General features: G+C 38.6%; 1 protein-coding gene across 2 annotated transcripts; it reads right to left on the bottom strand.

The window, feature by feature from the left end:
* Positions 1-1,221: 1,221 nt before the first annotated feature.
* LOC133664580 (zinc finger protein OZF-like) lies at positions 1,222-20,232 on the bottom strand. Of its 2 annotated transcripts, none has more exons than XM_062069311.1 (3): positions 20,165-20,232; positions 15,293-15,511; positions 1,222-3,905 (listed from the first exon to the last, which is right to left on the bottom strand). In XM_062069311.1, exons 2-3 carry the CDS (start codon positions 15,453-15,455, stop codon positions 2,737-2,739), a joined length of 1,332 nt encoding a protein of 443 aa, XP_061925295.1. In that variant the 5' UTR covers positions 15,456-15,511; positions 20,165-20,232; the 3' UTR covers positions 1,222-2,736. The 2 variants fall into 2 exon arrangements, with proteins under 2 accessions (XP_061925295.1, XP_061925294.1); XM_062069310.1 differs by lacking the exon at positions 20,165-20,232 and adding an exon at positions 18,635-19,198.
* Positions 20,233-20,525: the final 293 nt, after the last annotated feature.

Below are 20,525 nucleotides of genomic sequence, written 5' to 3' on the forward strand. Positions count from 1 at the left end.
TACGATCAAACACCTTTAATGAAGTGACAATGCTGGCAGTTCCACAGAAAAATACCATTATTTTACAGATTTTTTCTGAATTGTTAAGATCAACCACCTTTAATAAAGTGACGATGCAAACAGTTCTGCAGAAAAATACCTTTATTCTACAGATTGTTAGTATGGACATAGACTTTTATATAACAAGCTACATATTTAATGAAAGATAATTACTGTAATTTTACATGAATCTGAAAGTAATTTAAGAAAACAGAAAATGCTATGTATAATTAATTTGGTATTTTGCTGTAAAAGAAATAGAAATATACATAGTTTGTCATTACTGGCATATTACTTAAAATAACAGGGGGATTGTTTATTTACAGATAATGTCTTCAATTCTACAGTTATATAAACTATTTAAAAAAATACAAAAATTACAGTAGAAATTTAGAGTAAATTAACCATAAAAATAGGATTTTTTTTTAGTGTATAAAACTTCTTAACAATCACAGAGTTTATCTTCAACAAGTCCACTGCCGCCGCCATTCCCGCCCAACCACGCACTTGCTCACAAAGGGAGACATCGCTTATTGAACGTTAAAAATTTCAGCAGAAATATATACTTTTAAATAGTGATGGGTCCGGCAACACCGATGCATCGGCGCATACGTCGAGTTCATAGAGCAAAACCCTGTGTCGGTGCGCGTACCGCTTTTAGAAAGTCACGTGACCGATCATGAGCTGTTTTGGTCACGCGAACTGTATCTCACTGATGCCTCCTCTGTGCCCTGTGAGCGGGTCTTTACTACAGCCGGAGAAATAATAACTAAGAAGAGAAATCGTCTAAAATGTAATACGTTGAAAAAACTGTTTTTTTTTAAAATAAAAATATGTATAAAAAAAATAATAATAAAAAAAAAAAAATCCCAGTCCACAAGCATCCTCATTCACAACACGTTCTCTTTGATTGATTGATTGATTGATTGATTGATTGATTGATTGAGACTTTTATTAGTAGGTTGCACAGTGAAGTACATATTTCGTACAATTGACCACTAAATGGTAACACCCGAATAAGTTTTTCAACTTGTTTAAGTCGGGGTCCACTTAAATTGATTCATGATACAGATATATACTATCATATATACTATCATCATAATACAGTCATCACACAAGATAATCACATTGAATTATTTACATTATTTACAATCAGGGGTGTGGAGGGAGGGGGGGGGGGGATATGGACATCAAGTAGTGGCCATAGAGAGAGAGCGAGAGAGAGCGAGAGAGAGAGAGAGATCAGAAGGCATAAGAAAAAGAAAAAGTATCTGCATTTGATTATTAGCAATCCGGGGAGGGTGTTAGTTTAGGGTTGTAGCTGCCTGGAGGTGAACTTTTATTGCGGTTTTGAAGGAGGATAGAGATGCCCTTTCTTTTATACCTGTTGGGAGCGCATTTCACATTGATGTGGCATAGAAAGAGAATGAGTTAAGACCTTTGTTAGTTCGGAATCTGGGTTTAACGTGGTTAGTGGAGCACCCCTCTCTGTTATGATACATGTTCACGTTATTTATTGACTGTATCTAAAAAAGATAAAAATATATTTTTATTTAAATTAAGATATGAAATAATTCTGAAAATGAAATACAATGACTTGGTTTATATTATTGTATATACTAGGTCATAAAATCAGTGTCAGTTGAGTCGGTCCATAGGTTGCCTGTAGGGATTTTTAATGTCCAGCAGATGTCAGTATTTAGTGACACAGTATTGACACAGTATCAATACAGTTTTGCAATGTGTTGAAACGCTTCATGACGCCTCAACCCATCACTAGTATATACTACTGCAGTAAATATATATGGTACTATTTGATGTGCATATATTACTAGGATATATATATACTGTACTAGAGTGTGGTTTTATAGTACTACGGTACATATATTACTGTAGTACTACACTATATATATATATAGTGTAGTAAATATGATATAGTACTACAGTACGTGTATATAGTACAAAAGTATACATATTTGGAACTAAATTGTGTAACTATATTACTACAGAATGCATATATAATACTACAACATGTGGCGCTGCTGCAGCACTTGACTTGCAGTGGTTTTTAAACTTTTTTCCCATGAACTCAGAAAAAACCTGGCTCTCCAAGTACCACCAAAATGACCAACATTAAAAAACAGTACCATAGTAGGCAACAGTTTTCATTTAAAAACGAGGCAGAAGTTTTATTTAACAAGTAGATTTATTAAAAATGTTTGGCCATTGTAATATTACACAGTTCAAACAGTAACACTGTGTTTGAATTATAGCGACATAAAACACTGTACTTTAATCAAATGTTTCATTGATGTAGTAGTTTGAGAAAAATTGATCTTTGGAATCATTTATTAGAAATAAAAATATGTAACACTTCATTATTTCAAAAACCTACAGTACACGGATGTAAGTGAATGATGAATATCTTTATGCACGTAAAATGTTTATTTTATGTAACATATGTTTTTTGCTGATTACTCTTACCTTTAAAGTCAAATTGTTCTGTCCATTTTTAAATTAAAGTACACAACGTTGTATATTAATGCATGTACTTGACTCGGGGGGAAAAAATCACCAATCTAAAATATCTAATCTATAAATGCACATTAACAACACACAACAACGACGTCACACATGTTATATATGCTCTTATATGCTCTTGTTGTTACAAAGTCAAAAGTTAAAAGTCTTGACAGCTTATTTAGAATCACCAGCACACTTGTGTTTGTCCAACTGGTACTTATAAGAGAATCTTTCACCACACACACTGCAACTCAACACTTTCTCTCCGGTGTGTGTTCTCATGTGTCTTACAAGCTTTGATCGTTCACAAAAGCTTCTGTGGCAGACTGAACAGGAAAAAGGTTTTTCTCCAGTGTGTGTTCTTGTATGTATTAAAAGTTTTGCCCTGTCAGCAAAGCTTCTGTTGCAGCTTGAACAGGGATATGGTTTTTCACCAGTGTGTTTTCTCAAGTGTACTTTAAAAGTTTGACTTTGCGCAAAACCTTTACCGCAGAATGAACAGTAATACGGTTTGTCCCCAGTGTGTGTCCTCATGTGTACTTTCAAATATTCACTTAATACAAAACCTTTGCCACAGAATGCACAGGTAAAAGGTTTCTCCTCAGTGTGTAATCTTGTGTGTTTTTTTAAACACTGTCTTTGTGTAAAACTTTTTCCGCACACTGAACAAGAAAAAAGTTTTTCTTTAGTGTGTGTTTGCATGTGTTCACTCAGTCCATTTCTTCGTGAAAAACATTTACCACAATCTGAGCAGGGAAAAGGTTTTTCTCCGGTGTGCATTCTCATGTGTACCTTAAGATGACTAGAATATTTAAAGGTTTTGTCACAGTGAGAACATTTCAAGTGAGTGTTGTCAGTGTGACATGTCTTATCATCTTTAGAGTCTTCATCATCAGTGTCAGGAGAGTGTGACGTTGTGTCCTCACTATCTGATAGTGGAGCTAAGAGCTTGTCTGCTTGTGATCCTCCACAGTGGTCTCCATCAGCTTCTGTTGTCATGTGTTGTGTTGAGCTGCTGCTTGGAGGCTCCGCCTCTCTCTTCTCCTCACTTTCACCTTTGACCTCATCATCTTCACTCTTCACAGGGACACCAGTCACTGGGAACTCCACCAGTCCTTCTAGATGCTCTCCCTCCTGACTGATGCTGTGTTCCTCCTCTTCCACTTTAATGTGGGGGGTCTGTGAGTTTTCCTCTTCCTTTTTACAGGGAAGGGTCTGTGTTAAAGAGGAAAAGGAGACGCCAGAGGGTCCGTGGTGCCTGGTCTTCCTCTTTGATGGATCCTCCTTCTCCATCCCGAAGCTACACTCCTGTTTTTCATGCAGAAGTTGTTCTTCACAGACATCTGCAGGACACAAAATGACAAGCATGCTTGAGAAATGTCCAGATTTGCTCAGTCACATGAGGCATTCAGTACGTTTACATGTACTTAAAATAACAAGTTATTATTTGAATTGGCCTGAAAACAAACACACTACTCTTTACAACATTATTCACAGGAAAAGACCACTTTTTATGAGTTGTGGGTAATATGGCCTAAAATCTATATTGCCACAAATTCCCTTCCACCTGAGTGCAGCTGGGATAGGCTCCAGCGCCCCCTGGGATTTTAATGTCAGTTACTAATGGTCACAACTTACAAGGCCTTCATAAAAAATTTTTATAAAGTGGCGTATCAACGCCTACAGCTGCCAGCACTAAAAGATGAGCCTGTTTTGATAATAAATGTTATGTTGTGATGTTGTATTTTATCTTCTATTATATCGTATATGTATTGTGTGCCTTTTTTATTTTCCTTTTCATTGAAATTGTAATTTTACTGCCTTTTGTACATCATGACCAAGGGAATACAGATGAAAACTAGCCTTCTGTTTTATGAAATTGTATTGTCCCTTTGAAATAAGTTAATCTTAATATTAATAAACTTGGAGAAAAAATTTGGTTGTTTACAGCAGTGGTCCCCAACCACCGGGCCGCGGCCCTCGATTGGTACCGGGCCGCAGAAGAATTTTTTATAACAATTTTTTTTTTTAAATAATTAAAAAATAAAAAATAAATCAACATAAAAAAACACAAGATACACTTACAATTAGTGCACCAACCCAAAAAACTTCCCTTCCCCATTTACACTCATTCACATATCAGTATATATCAATACAGTCTGCAGGGATACAGTCCGTAAGCACGCATGATTATGCGTGCTGCTGGTCCACTCAATCTAACTTTAATCGCCAATATTTCCATAGCAATAATAAATGTGAAGTGAAGTGAATTACATTTATATAGCGCTTTTTCTCAAGTGACTCAAAGCGCTTTACATAGTGAAACCCAATATCTAAGTTACATTCAAACCAGTGTGGGTGGCACTGGGAGCAGGTGGGTAAAGTGTCTTGCCCAAGGACACAACGGCAGTGACTAGGATGGCGGAAGCGGGGATCGAACCTGCAACCCTCAAGTTGCTGGCACGGCCGCTCTACCAACCGAGCTATACCGCCCCGTATATAAGTAAATAAATAAGTATGGAGACAAAGGGCACCCTTGTTTTAGACCTCTCAATAGAGGTATTGTCCCTGAGATGTATCCATTATTGATCATTCTACAGTTAGTTTTATTATATAGCGTCTCGATCCAGTGTAATAAGGAGTTGTCCATCCATCCATCTTCTTCCGCTTATCCGAGGTCGGGTCGCGGGGGCAGCAGCCTAAGCAGGGAAGCCCAGACTTCCCTCTCCCCAGCCACTTCGTCCAGCTCTTCCCGGGGAATCCCGAGGCGTTCCCAGGCCAGCCGGGAGACATAGTCTTCCCAATGTGTCTTGGGTCTTCCCCGTGGCCTCCTACCGGTCGGACGTGCCCTAAACACCTCCCTAGGGAGGCGTTCGGGTGGCATCCTGACCAGATGCCCGAACCACCTCATCTGGCTCCTCTTGATGTGGAGGAGCAGCGGCTTTACTTTGAGCTCCTCCCGGATGGCAGAGCTTCTCACCCTATCTCTAAGGGAGAGCCCCGCCACCCGGCGGAGGAAACTCATTTCGGCCGCTTGTACCCGTGATCTTGTCCTTTCGGTCATAACCCAAAGCTCATGACCATAGGTGAGGATGGGAACGTAGATCGACCGGTAAATTGAGAGCTTTGCCTTCCGGCTCAGCTCCTTCTTCACCACAACGGATCGATACAGCGTCCGCATTACTGAAGACGCCGCACTGATCCGCCTGTTGATCTCACGATCCACTCTTCCCTCACTCGTGAACAAGACTCCGAGGTACTTGAACTCCTCCACTTGGGGCAGGGTCTCCTCCGCAACCCGGAGATGGCACTCCACCCTTTTCCGGGCGAGAACCATGGACTCGGACTTGGAGGTGCTGATTCTCATCCAAGTCGCTTCACACTCAGCTGCGAACCGATCCAGTGACAGCTGAAGATCCTGGCCAGATGAAGCCATCAGGACCACATCATCTGCAAAAAGCAGAGACCTAATCCTGCAGCCACCAAACCAGATCCCTTCAACGCCCTGACTGTGCCAAGAAATTCTGTCCATAAAAGTTTTAAACAGAATCGGTGACAAAGGGCAGCCTTGGCGGAGTCCAACCCTCACTGGAAACGTGTCCGACTTACTGCCGGCAATGCGGACCAAGCTCTGACACTGATCATACAGGGAGCGGACCGCCACAATCAGACAGTCCGATACCCCATACTCTCTGAGCACTCCCCACAGGACTTCCAGAGGGACACGGTCGAATGCCTTCTCCAAGTCCACAAAGCACATGTAGACTGGTTGGGCAAACTCCCATGCACCCTCAAGGACCCTGCCGAGAGTATAGAGCTGGTCCACAGTTCCACGACCAGGACGAAAACCACACTGTTCCTCTTGAATCCGAGGATCGACTATCCGGCGTAGCCTCCTCTCCAGTACACCTGAATAGACCTTACCGGGAAGGCTGAGGTGTGTGATCCCACGATAGTTGGAACACACCCTCCGGTTCCCCTTCTTAAAGAGAGGAACCACCACCCCGGTCTGCCAATTGAAAAAATGAAAAAAACTAATATTTTACAAATAAGAACAAGAAATAATTAGTTATTTCTGTTTTATGTCGTTAAAGTTATTAACCACATCAAAGCACACGCACTTAACTCGCGCCTGTTTGAGCAGCTTTGTGAGGAGATGGACGTGGAGCACAGACGCCTTCTCTTATACACAGAAATAAGATGGTTATCCCGTGGGAAATCACTGGCCGGAGTATTTGAATTACGAGAGCCACCGCAAAGATTTCTCTCAGGAAAGAAGTCACCGCTGGCAGAACATTTCAGTGACGAGGAATGGGTCGCAAAACTGGCTTACTTATGCGACATATTCAGCTTGCTCAATGAACTCAATCTGGCACCTCAGGGAAAAATGACAACTGTTTTTAAATTGGCAGATAAAGTAGCTGCATTTAAAATCAAACTGGATTTGTGGGCACGGCGTGTGAACAGAGGCATATTGGACATGTTTCAAACATTGGCGGAGATTTTGCGTGAGACTGAGCCTGCGCCTTCATTCACCAAGCTGGTGCACGATCACCTGTCTGTGCTTTTGAAGGAGTTTGAGAGCTACTTCCCAAATTCAAAAGACCCACGAACTGCCAAGGAATGGATCCGCGACCCATTTGTCAACAAAGCAGATGAATCCAGCATGTCTGTGCAAGAAGAAGATCAACTGCTGGACATCTCAAATGACAGCAGCCTTAAAGGCCTACTGAAATGAAATGTTTTTATTTAAACGGGGATAGCAGATCCATTCTATGTGTCATACTTGATCATTTCGCGATATTGCCATATTCTTGCTGAAAGGATTTAGTATAGAACAACGACAATAAAGTTCGCAACTTTTGGTCGCTGATAAAAAAAAAGCCTTGCCTATACCGGAAGTAGCGTGACGTCACAGGAGGAAGGATTCCTCACAATTCCACGTTGTTTACAATGGAGCGAGAGACATTCGGACCGAGAAAGCGACGATTACCCCATTAATTTGAAAGATTCGTGGATGAGGAACGTGAAAGTGAAGGACTAGCGTGCATCGCAGAACGTATCTTTTTTCGCTCTCACCGTAACTTAGGTACAAGGGTTCATTCCACACTCTCTCCTTTTTCTATTGTGGATCACGGATTTGTATTTTAAACCACCTCGGATACTATATCCTCTTGAAAATGAGAGTCGAGAACGCGAAATGGACATTCACAGTGACTTTTATCTCCACGACAATACATCAGCGAAGCTCTTAGCTACTGAGCTAACGTGATAGCATCTGGCTCCAATGCAGATAGAAACAAAATAATTAAATCCCTGACTGGAAGGATAGACAGAAGATCAACAATACTATTAAACCATGGACATGTAACTACACGGTTAATAATTATCAGCCTGGCAAAGCTTAACAATGCTGTTGCTAACGACGCTGAAGCTAACTTAGCAACTTAGCAACCGGACCTCAGAGAGCTATGATAAAAACATTAGCGCTCCACCTACGCCAGCCAGCCCTCATCTGCTCATTAACACCCGTGCTCACCTGCGTTGCAGCGATCGACGGCGCGACGAAAGACTTCACCCGATCACAGATGCGTTGGCGGCTAGCATCGGCTAGCGCGTCTGCTATACAAGTAAGTACTCCTTGATGTGTTGCTACAGCCAGCCGCTAATACACCGATCCCACCTACAACTTTCTTCTTTGCAGTCTCCATTGTTCATTAAACAAATTGCAAAAGATTCACCAACACAGATGTCCAGAATACTGTGGAATTGTTCGATGAAAACAGAGCTTTTTGTATGGTGACACATTGGGTACGAATACTTCCGTTGCCGTCGTGACGTCACGCGCATACGTCATATCCAAAGGAGTTTTTCAACCGGAAGTTTAGCGGGAAATTTAAAATTGCACTTTATAAGTTAACCCGGTCGTATTGGCATGTGTTGCAATGTTATGATTTCATCATTGATATATAAACTATCAGACTGCGTGGTCGGTAGTAGTGGGTTTCAGTAGGCCTTTAAAAGTGTATTTCAGACAAAAACTCTGCCTGTTTTCTGGATTAAAGTCATGGCAGAATACCCCGAGATCGCCACCACAGCACTGAAAACACTGTTGCCATTTCCAACATCCTATCTGTGTGAAGCGGGATTTTCTGCAGTAGCAGACTGGACATAAGCAACACACTTCGGGTGTCTTTGTCTCCCATTACCCCCAGTTGGGACCGTCTCCTTGCAGAGAAACAAGCTCAGGGCTCCCATTGATTTAGCGTTACGGTGAGTTAAAAATCTCATGTTGTATCTGCATCTTATTTTGAAGGCATGTAAACGTTACCATAGCAACGAAAATCAGAGCACGTTTGGGCAGAGGGAGGTGAGGGAGAGGGGAGAGGAGGAGAGCTTGTGAGTCGACTCGGGCACACAAACATGCAGGAGGCTTGTCTGACGGTTCAAACTGACAACTTTATTTCAGCTGTTGAAAAATAACATTCATAATGAAAGTAGTGTGGAATTGCTGGTTCTTGTCATTTATATATTTTTCCACGTGATTTTTTTATTTATGTAATGGGCAGAGAGGAAGTTACCAGAGACTCTGATGTTATACTCATGTTATGTTGTTGGCGCAATGTGCTAATAAAAGGTCCATATGAGTACACAGTGGATTCACGTTTATTATTTACATTTTTTCATGACAAAAAATAAAATATATATATATATATACTCATGTTATGTTGTTGACGTAATGTGCTAATAAAGGTCCATATGAGTACACAGTGGATTCACGATTATTATTTACATTTTTTCATGACAAAAAAAAAAATATATAAATATATATATATATATATATATATATATATATATATACTCATGTTATGTTGTTGACGTTATGTGCTAATAAAGGTCCATATGAGTACACAGTGGATTCACGATTATTATTTACATTTTTTCATGACAAAAAAAAAATATATATATATATACTCATGTTATGTTGTTGACGTTATGTGCTAATAAAGGTCCATATGAGTACACAGTGAATTCACATATTTTATTTTAATTTTTTCATGACAAAAAATAGATAAAAATGAATAAATAAAAAAATCCTATGACTGACAAGAGGCTCACTTTGTTCATGTACCGTATTTTTCGGACTATAAGGCGCACTTAAAATCCTTTAATTTTCTCAAAAATCGACAGTGGGCCTTATAATCCGGTGCGCCCAATATACGGCATAGTTGCGGTTGTGCTTGCCGACCTCGAAGCAATTTTATTTGGTACCAGGTGTAAGTGTGCCCCAGTAGATGGCAGTCACACATAAGAGATACGTGTAGATTGCAATATGATGCCAGTAAACAACACCAAAACTTTAAATGATCCATTGAAAATAAAGAACATTACGCACGGCACTCAACATTTTTGTACGACTTTGAAGCCGCACTGCTTGATGGATTGTCGGCCCATTACAGCTACCGTAGTCAGAGATACACGTATTACTATGGTGTGTGTATAAGGACCGCAACATGGCACCCATTAGCAGACATATTATCTGGAGTTTGGTTTCACAATATTATGCAAAACCAACTCTTCTTACCTTCTTGTACCTGCTGATGTGTATTTGAGATCTGCATAAATTCAGAAAATTTGCACACGTCCGCCACTGTAGTCTGTGCTGATTCCGTAGTAGATAAGCTTCTTCATTTTCTCTATCGTCTTGTTATGGGACATTCATCCTCTGCTGTTGCCATTTCTAATATAAAGCAGTGTAAAGTTCTTACTTATATATGTCAGTAAACTTGCCATGAAAGTACTACAGTGTTTCCCACACATTCATTTATTTGTGGCGGCCCGCCACGAAAGAATTACGTCCGCCACAAATAAAAAAAAAAAATATATATATATATATATATTTTTTTTTTTTTCCATTTAAAAATTTTTTTTTTTTTTGTCCTGTCCAGCTCGTCAGGCAAATCATATAGTTGATGTAGATGCCCATATAGGCTGTTCAGATTTACTTTACAAAAGAGAAGTGTAGGATACTTCTCTTGTTGCCTTATTTGTATTTGACCACTACTGTTTTCTGTTTATTTGTTACTGACTGTGGCAGGACACCTCTGCCTCTGTTTCACTTTATGTTGCTGGTAAATAATATGGTTGTAGTAGTAGGCTAAAGTTAAATTATTTAGTATGCACTAATTAAAGGGGCAGACTTTAAGAGACATTTTAGCTTTTATATTTTATGAGATATATTTTTTGTAAAAACCACAATTAATAAATATATTTCAGTGAATAACTTATTGTTCAAATCTGTATATAAATATGTACATAAAGTGTTCTAATTATATTGTAAAATGGATGGATGGATGGATGGACGTTTAAAACAAAACTGTTATTATTAATTAGTAAGTATACATTTTTTGAGCCTTTTTAGAGAAAATCATATCATTGTAGTAAATTACGCAAATTACTCGAAGATGTCATGGTGACCACGCCCATAGCCATGCCCCCACCGCCACAGGTATCTTGGCAGTTTACATTATTCACCCAAAGAACTTTGGTTATTAGAATTCCGGTCGGACGGTTTTTCACGGGACACATTTCCGGCGTTGTTGTTGCACTAGTGAGCCATGGATGAGGAGATGATGCTCCATTATTGATTTAAGTAAAGTCTGAATGTAATAAAAACAGTTAGCTCCATCTTTTGACACTTCTTCCACTCCCGTCCTTGCACGCTACACCGCTACGACAAAGATGACGGGGAGAAGACGCGGTTGAAGGTGAGCTACGTAAATAAGACCGCCCACAAAACGGCGCATTCTGAAGCAACTGTCAGAAAACGGCTTGAAGATGATCTGTAAAACATCATCTATGCAACATTTTGACCAAAGAACCATCATCACATGTTATGTTAGACCACAAGGAAGTATTTTACATTTACAAACAAATAAATAATATGACCCCTTTAATGCGCCTTATAATCCGATGCGCCTTTTGTATGAAAACGAACTTGACTAATCGACAGTGCGCCTTATTACCCGGTGCGCCCTATGGTCTGGAAAATACGATAAATTAAAAATCAGCATTGTATTAAAATGACTAGTTCCATCTCCAACATGAACACTAACACTACTAACACGACTGCACACAGGAAAACGTGTGGAAGAGAATTGCAAGTAGCCGAAACAAAGATTGTGAATGACAAGAGGCTCACTTTGTTCATGTAAGTCTACTATGGAATAAACATGCTCAGGTGCTGAGAGCGATGCACAGAGTGAGACCTCTTAGTCCAGTTTAAAATCCACAGACCAAGAAGGAAACACACAGACATAGCAATGTATTGATGACGGCAATAATTAAGTTATTAGGTTTATTTTCATTTACATCGGTGCCGGCCTACGATTGCATGAATATTTTAATGCTTCTGAACATCGTATTTAATCCTTTTTTAACACCATTTAAGGCCTTAATTTAGGAAAATTCTATTCAATGACTTTTAATGCTTTTTAATGATCCACAGAAACCCTGCTAAAGCTCTTAAATTTAAACAAATGTGGACCGATCAATACAAAAATCGACAGTAACAATACCAAGTATAATATCAGTATAAGGTCGATACAGTGGTTTGATCGATATTTTGTAATATATATATTTTGTTTATTTTGTTATTGTTTACAAACTCAGGAAATAAGGAAGACTTTAAGGGCATAAACCAAATGATTAAATTTAGAGCCATACTTAAATATTCAATTGATATTCTAACACCACCATCCTGTGTTTTTGACAGATTATGATTGCGAACAAAAATGTAATTATTCAATGATCTTGAAAAATGTAAATATCAGTATCCACATTGGTATGACCGATACTGCCCCTGTAACTACTTGCTTCTGGATCGATACCTAAATTTGTAGGATCAGCCAAAACTAAAGTATCAAACAACAAAACAAGTGCTTATTACAATTGAACAAAACAGAAGAATAAGTGATTATTACATTTGAACAGAAGTGTAGATAGAAACATGTTACATTAGAAAGTTCCTAAATAAAAATATTGTTCTTTGAATTATTGAGGCATTTCTAGGATGTATTTATGATTTTTACGAGATTCTGATAGAATTTAATACATTCTAAGGCCGGCGTGGCTCTGTTGGTAGAGCGGCCGTGCCTGCAACTCGACAATTCCAGGTTCAATCCAAGTCACTGCTGTTGTGTCCTTGGGCAAGGTACTTTACCCACCTGCTCCCAGTGCCACCCACAGTGGTTTAAATGTCACTTAGATAATGGGTTTCACTATGTAAAGCGCTCTGAGTCACAAGAAAAAAGAGCTACATAAATATACTTCACTTCACTTAAAAGGAAAACGCTTTTTTTTTTTTTTTGCCTATCAGGAACACATATGTTTATTCTTTTTTATGCATTCTAAATAGTAAATAAATGTGATCAAAAGTCTGCTTACAATAGAGGCTATTAGAGTTGCACTATTCTGCCTACAAATAACTTAAAAAGCATCCAAACACCTCCATTAAGGTTTTATGTACATGCAGTAAGTATATATGTCATTGAGTAACAGGTACATTTTTAAAAAGATGTAATTTTTACGTATTTTTGCTCATTAGCGCATTAATTTAAAAAACGCACCACGACATTCACATTTTTTTTTTTAAACATTACTGAATATTACACACCGCAGACTTCATGAGAGCCAAAAAACATAATAAAGCATCACTTTGTGGAGAAAATCTGCTGTCACTATGACGCAGTCTGATAGAATCTTGTTATAATCCTGTTTAGATGAAAAATGACTAATAATCGTTGAACGGAAAAGGGGAATGAAGCCAAGCGTCTTTTCGTGTCGTTCGCCATTGTCGTCTAAATTGGCTGTCAAACGGTACCAAGTTGTCAGAGTACGTCCTCATCCTTCTACAAACCCCGTTTCCATATGAGTTGGGAAATTGTGTTAGATGTAAATATAAACGGAATACAATGATTTGCAAATCATTTTCAACCCATAACATATTTATATATTATATATATATTAAGTCCCATCTTAAAACTAATTTGTATACTCTAGCCTTTAAATCAGGGGTCCCCAAACTTTTTGACTCGGGGGCCGCATTGGGTTAAAAAAATTTGGCCGGGGGCCGGGCTGTGTATGTGTATATATATATATACACACATATATATATATATATATATATATATATATATATATATATATATATATATATATATATATATATATATATATATATATATATATATATATATATATATATATATATATATATATATATATATATATATATACACTACCGTTCAAAAGTTTGGGGTCACCCAAACAATTTTGTGGAATAGCCTTCATTTCTAAGAACAAGAATAGACTGTCGAGTTTCAGATGAAAGTTCTCTTTTTCTGGCCATTTTGAGCATTTAATTGACCCCAAAAATGTGATGCTCCAGAAACTCAATCTGCTCAAAGGAAGGTCAGTTTTGTAGCTTCTGTAACAAGCTAAACTGTTTTCAGATGTGTGAACATGAGTGCACAAGGGTTTTCTAATCATCAATTAGCCTTCTGAGCCAATGAGCAAACACATTGTACCATTAGAACACTGGAGTGATAGTTGCTGGAAATGGGCCTCTATACACCTATGTAGATATTGCACCAAAAACCAGACATTTGCAGCTAGAATAGTCATTTACCACATTAGCAATGTATAGAGTGTATTTCTTTAAAGTTAAGACTAGTTTAAAGTTATCTTCATTGAAAAGTACAGTGCTTTTCCTTCAAAAATAAGGACATTTCAATGTGACCCCAAACTTTTGAACGGTAGTGTATATATATATATATATATATATATATATATATATATATATATATATATATATATATATATATAAATATATTATATATATACACATATATATATACATACACACACATATACATACATATATATATATATGCATATATATATATATATATATATGTATATATATATATATATATATATATATATATATATATATATATATATATATATATATACACATATATACATACATTGTCTTTATATTCCAGCGAGTTAATCCGTTTTGTCATTTAACATCAATTACCATTGATGTTCATCAACATTTAACATTGTCACGTAATCGATGGGAAAATTCATTTTACACAATATGAGTAGTTTGGGGACCCCTGCTTTAAATAGACCCCCTTTTTAGACCAGTTGATCTGCCGTTTCTTTTCTTTTCCGCTAATACATCGATCCCACCTACAGCTTTCGTCTTTGCAGTCTCCATTGTTAATTGAACAAATTGCAAAAGATTCACCAACACAGATGTCCAGAATACTGTAGAATTTTGCGATGAAAACAGAGCTGTTTGTATTGGGATACAATGGTGTACCAATACTTCCGCTTCAACCATTGACGTCACGCGCAAACGTCATCATATCGAAACGTCTTCAGCCGGAAGTTTGCCGGGAAATTTAAAATTGCACTTTATAAGTTAACCTGGCCATATTGGCATGTGTTGCAATGTTAAGATTTCATCATTGATATATAAACTATCAGACTGCGTGGTCGGTAGTAGAGGGTTTCAGTAGGCCTTTAAGTCCATGAGCATGAAGTGATGAAGCCTACTTGGATGAGAGGACAAACGTCTTCTAAGACAAAGTGAACAGTCCAGTTGTGATGGATTGAATGCCCTGAGAATAAAATGATATGTGGATGTTGTGCTTACTTGGACTGTGATGAAGCTGTGAGGACTCAGGTGGTTTGTCTTCATGCTCTTCAGTCTTCACAGAGACAACAGTCAGTGGAAACTTGGTGAGATCATCCTCCTCCTGCCCGAGAAGACACTCTCCCTCCTGAGTGATCCACACTTCCTCCTCTTCCTCTTTCATGTGGGGGGGCTGTGGATCCTCCTCTTCCTCTTTAAAGTGGGGGGGCTGCTGGGCATCTGTTGGGTATTTAAGTTAATAAGATAAAAAGAGAATATAAATAGTTTTAGACTGACACTGTTAACACAATGACATTTTTTGTGTTCTTTCGTGTGTTGTGTTAAAAGTGCTTAGCAAAACAACCAATAAAAACACGGGAAATACCTTCTTTTGTCCCAGCCACTAAAACTAATTTGAAAGTGAGTACAAAAATGGACTTGGAAATTTGATGGGGGGCAATTTGAAAAGTTTTTACAAGTACGAGTCAGCATTGATTGAGGCATTCTTAACTTTACACTCACTGATGTAAAGTGTGTAAATATTTGATTGTGTATACGGTCTATGACACCTAAACTTTATCTCTAAACTTAACCATGATCTTGTAATGACATAGTTATTACCATAACTTCAATATCATGGAAATTTAAAAAAAAATCTAATTCCAAAACCACTTAAATGGTATGTTTTTGTCATCATGCAATACTTTTTTGTGGTCATTTTGTTGGCTGGGCCAAAAGGAACTTTTACCAAAACATGTTTTACTATGTGGTGTTTTATGGAGTATCTCCATCTACAATTCCTCTTTAGGAATTGGAGACCATCTACGACATGCTGAAGGAAAGTCAGTCACCTTTATGTTCTTTTAATAAATAAAGTGTTGACTACTTTGGTTACTGAAAATAAATATTTATGTAAGTCAGAATCAGGAAGTGAACTTATTAGATTTGATTACAGTATAAAATGTATTTAGTGACTGTGTGAGTTTGGTGTAAACATGTTGCTACAGGTTTACATCTTCTTGGGGACTGGAACACAAATATGTCCCGAAAGGATACACCCATTTTTAAAACCTTCACTAAGCTGTGCCACCAACATTGCCTCACTTAGCTCATTAAGCAAACCATCAGGGTGAGTGAGTCCTTTTAAACCTTCATAGACCTCGTTGTTACTTCTGACCAGTCTAAGATCACCACAAGTGGAACTACTGTATGCGGCTTAAGTGATCATTCCATGATTTTTTGTACCCATAAAGAACACAGAACTGCGGCTGACGGCCACAAAACAAACGAAGGTAGAATTCAACACTTAGATTAGCAAGGCTTTCAATGACAAACTAGCATATTAAGATTTGCCCCGGTACTTGCAAGTACACAGGTTTTTGGGTCAATTCCTAACCTCAGAAAAGTAGATAACTTCACAGTCAAAGTGGGTGACAATATTACAACAAACAAAAAGGAGATCAACTATCTTGGCTGCATCGTAGAGACTAATCTCTCTAGTGAAAAAATGACAACCAATGTAATCAAAGAATCAACCAACAAATTTGGTTCTTACATAGTAGGATCACCCTGCTGGTGGGTAGAAACACACTTAAGACTCTAACACAAGCGCTCATTTAACCCCACTTTGACTACAGAGTTCATGTTTGGTGCCGTGACGCCTTAAAAGTCCTGAAAAACAAACTCCAGACAGCCCAAAACAAAATGATTGGGCTTCTACTCAACCATCCATCTCGGGCTCACCTTCCCGCCAACCATTTCCTTAACGTGGGGAGGCTCTTGGTCGCCGACAGAGTACATCTTCTTGAAGTTGGTCTGGTGTACAAGATACACCATACCACTAAAATACTCATATACCTGTCTAGATACTTCCAAATATATTCACCATTATAATACCAGAGGTAGTTGTACAAATCGCATTCAACCCAGATCTTACTCCAAAAAAGGTTTTAATTTGTTTGCCTGCTATACCACCAACATGTGGAACTCCCTATCAATAGCCATAAAGGAGTGTAAATCCCTTACTTCCTTCAAAGCCGCTTTGAAAAGACATTACAGGTTGCGGCTACTCGTAACTGGAAATAGACAAAGCCTTTTGCTTTTTATTTCAATTAATTTTCTTGCAGTAGTGTTGTCTTTTAAATGCTACTTTCTGCATATTTTGTGTTCTACCTGTGTGAGTTAAAACAATATTTCAACTGAAACCATCTCAGGCTTTCTTGTAGCAGTGAATGTGTACCGTGATGAAACTGTACCCTTTCCTATGCAAACTTCTCATAAGTCCTTCAATCAATCAATCACACATTGTTACAAACTGAGAGGAACATCAACCTCAAACTAGTGATGGGTCCGGCAACACAGATGCATCGGCGCATGCGTCGAGCTCATAGAGCAATACCCTGTGTCGGTGCGCGTACCGCTTTTAGAAAGTCACGTGACCGATCTTGAGCTGCTTTGGTCACGTGACCGATACGCGAACTGTATCGCACTGACGCCTCCTCTGTGCCCTGTGAGCAACGCTCCCTCTAAGGTGCGCGCCTGCGCAATTGCGCACTCCTCAAGCGTCCTCTGCGCACAGCAAATATATGAATAAAACACTTCTATCTCGAAAAACTAGTCATTTTCTGCCGTACAAACCAGGCCAAAACCAACTTGTCATCTGTCACCAACACGCATACCACTAAGCCACTGGTGCGTTTATGGCCACACAAAAAATCGGACAACTCAAACACCACATAAAGTTACACTATGACTCCTCAGTCATACGTGTGCTTATTTTACTGTCATTTATTATTAATGTTAATTAATTGATTTTGATCATGGAATGCTGTTACTAGAGAAAGTTACAGGAATGACGGCGTGGCGAAGTTGGTAGAGTGGCCATGCCAGCAATCGGCGGGATGCTGGTTACTGGGGTTCAATCCCCACCTTCTACCATCCTAGTCACGATACATGTTCACATTATTTATTGACTGTATCTAAAAAAGATAAAAATATATTTTTATTTAAATTAAGATATGAAATAATCCTAAATGAAATACAGTGACTTGGTTTATATTATTGTATATACTAGGTCATAAAATCAGTGTCAGTTGAGTCGGTCCATAGGTTGCCTGTAGGGATTTTTAATGTCCAGCAGATGTCAGTATTTAGTGACACAGTATCGATACCGGTTTGCAATGTGTCGAAACGCTTCATGACGCCTCATCAACCCATCACTACCTCAAACTGTCTCGTTTTCATGAAGAATCTAAATCAAAGCATTGCATCATCCCCACAAGACAAAGCATCTTCTTATTGAAGAAAAGTGTTACTAATGAAATATAAAGTTAGTAAAGATGTGAGAGTAAGAAGTAAACAAACCTGTTCTGTGTAACACAACTTGATGTTTCTTGAAAACAGCGTCCTGTAGTTGATGTTGTCGCTCCTTCTCCTCTTTTGTTGGACAAAGTTCCTCCTCATACTTTGCTATCGTTCTTTCGCACATTTTCACACAATCCCAACACTTTACACTCACATTTGATCTCTACTTAGCGATGTGTTGGTAACGTCCGCGTCTCTTTGTTAGCAGCTAACAAGCTAAGCTAACTAGCAAGCTAAGCTAGCACATAAAGTGCGCTCAGACTAATGTATCCGGATACAAACAATGACTAACAATGTTTCATCTACTACACGACATATATGCGTACATGTATGCACTAAATACAAATAGAGAAACAATAATGGCCAGTGGCCACGTTTAGGCCTTCTCTGTCAAACGCCATTTTGCTTTTTACTCTACCGTCTTCTTTGATTTCCAGCAGACTAGTAGAGCATCTTAGGCCTCCACAGCTTCTTAACGGGACTTCTTCGTCCTGTCCTATGGTCCATACTACATTCTACAGCACAGGAGGTCGCGCTAGCAACCTTTCAATGGACCACTTCCAAGTTGGCTTCTGCGCATGTCCAATTTGTCGAGGTCAAAGTTCGTGAGGGATAAACAAAGCCAAGCGACTCCATACTTTTTTAGTAAACTTCGTCAGTTTGTGGTTTGTTTTTTACTCTTTAGCGTGAATAGTAGTAGATATATTTCTGAATGATTGTTTTTCAATAAGTCGAAGATAATTTGTGTAGTTGTGGGATGCTCTAATAGTACATTGAAGTACATCATCATCATCATCATCATGTCTTTGTGTTCCTTTCATGAACATGCATATATACAAGCCACGTACAGTTCACACTTTCATTGTTTTTTGTTTCTTATACATTTCCATGATCAGAAAGGAGCAGATGGAAGAATAATATTCTTATATTTATTTATTTATATTTATCTGCCAACCTTTTTTAACACAATTATTTTAGATGACTTTATCACTGTTCCCTCCACCAACACCCGGACTCCAACATACTTTTTCATTTTCCTTTAAGCATTTTCACAATGACACGTCCAATCAAAATCAAACATCAGTTTGATATAATGCCAGTTGTCTCTTTTTGTAACTCTTTTTAAATAAAAAAATATTCTTGCAACTTTTTAAGTCTTTCTTTAGAGAATTCCATGCTTTCACAGCAGCAACAGACAAGCACATTTCTTTCAAATTTGTTGGCACTCTTAGATGTTTAATGTCATACATGTGATTCTCATCTTCAGACGTGAACACCAATAACTTTTTTAAGTCCTTCGGAAGAACTTTATTTCTAGCTTTGATTGATTGATTGATTGAGACTTTTATTAGTAGGTTGCACAGTGAAGTACATATTCCGTACAATTGACCACTAAATGGTAACACCCGAATAAGTTTTTCAACTTGTTTAAGTCGGGGTCCACTTAAATTGATTCATGATACAGATATATACTATCATATATACTATCATCATATGCAAAATACGATAAGGGTATCGCAACTGGCTCACCTTTACAGGTACTCGCCCCTGCACCATCTGTGAGCCTGTGGCCTCGCTCTCTTCATCTCTCCTTCCATCAAGGTACCGGCGGGACTCTGCATGGCAGGGACGTCCTCCTCCCTGAGCCATACCTCAACTGGACATGAGTTGGTTGGCATCAGCAGATTCTCAAATGGGCACCCCCCGTCATCAACGTTTCGTCGAATTAAGCCCATGACGCTTCGGAGGGGCTCGACGGCAGATCCAGCGTCCTGGATCTACCCCCGCTGAATGCCACCCAACTCTATGTCCCTAGTCCTTCAGTAGAAAAACTTATTCGGGTGTTACCATTTAGTGGTCAATTGTACGGAATATGTACTTCACTGTGCCA

This window comes from Entelurus aequoreus, linkage group LG14, assembly GCF_033978785.1.
Source record: "Entelurus aequoreus isolate RoL-2023_Sb linkage group LG14, RoL_Eaeq_v1.1, whole genome shotgun sequence".
NCBI lineage: Eukaryota > Metazoa > Chordata > Actinopteri > Syngnathiformes > Syngnathidae > Entelurus > Entelurus aequoreus.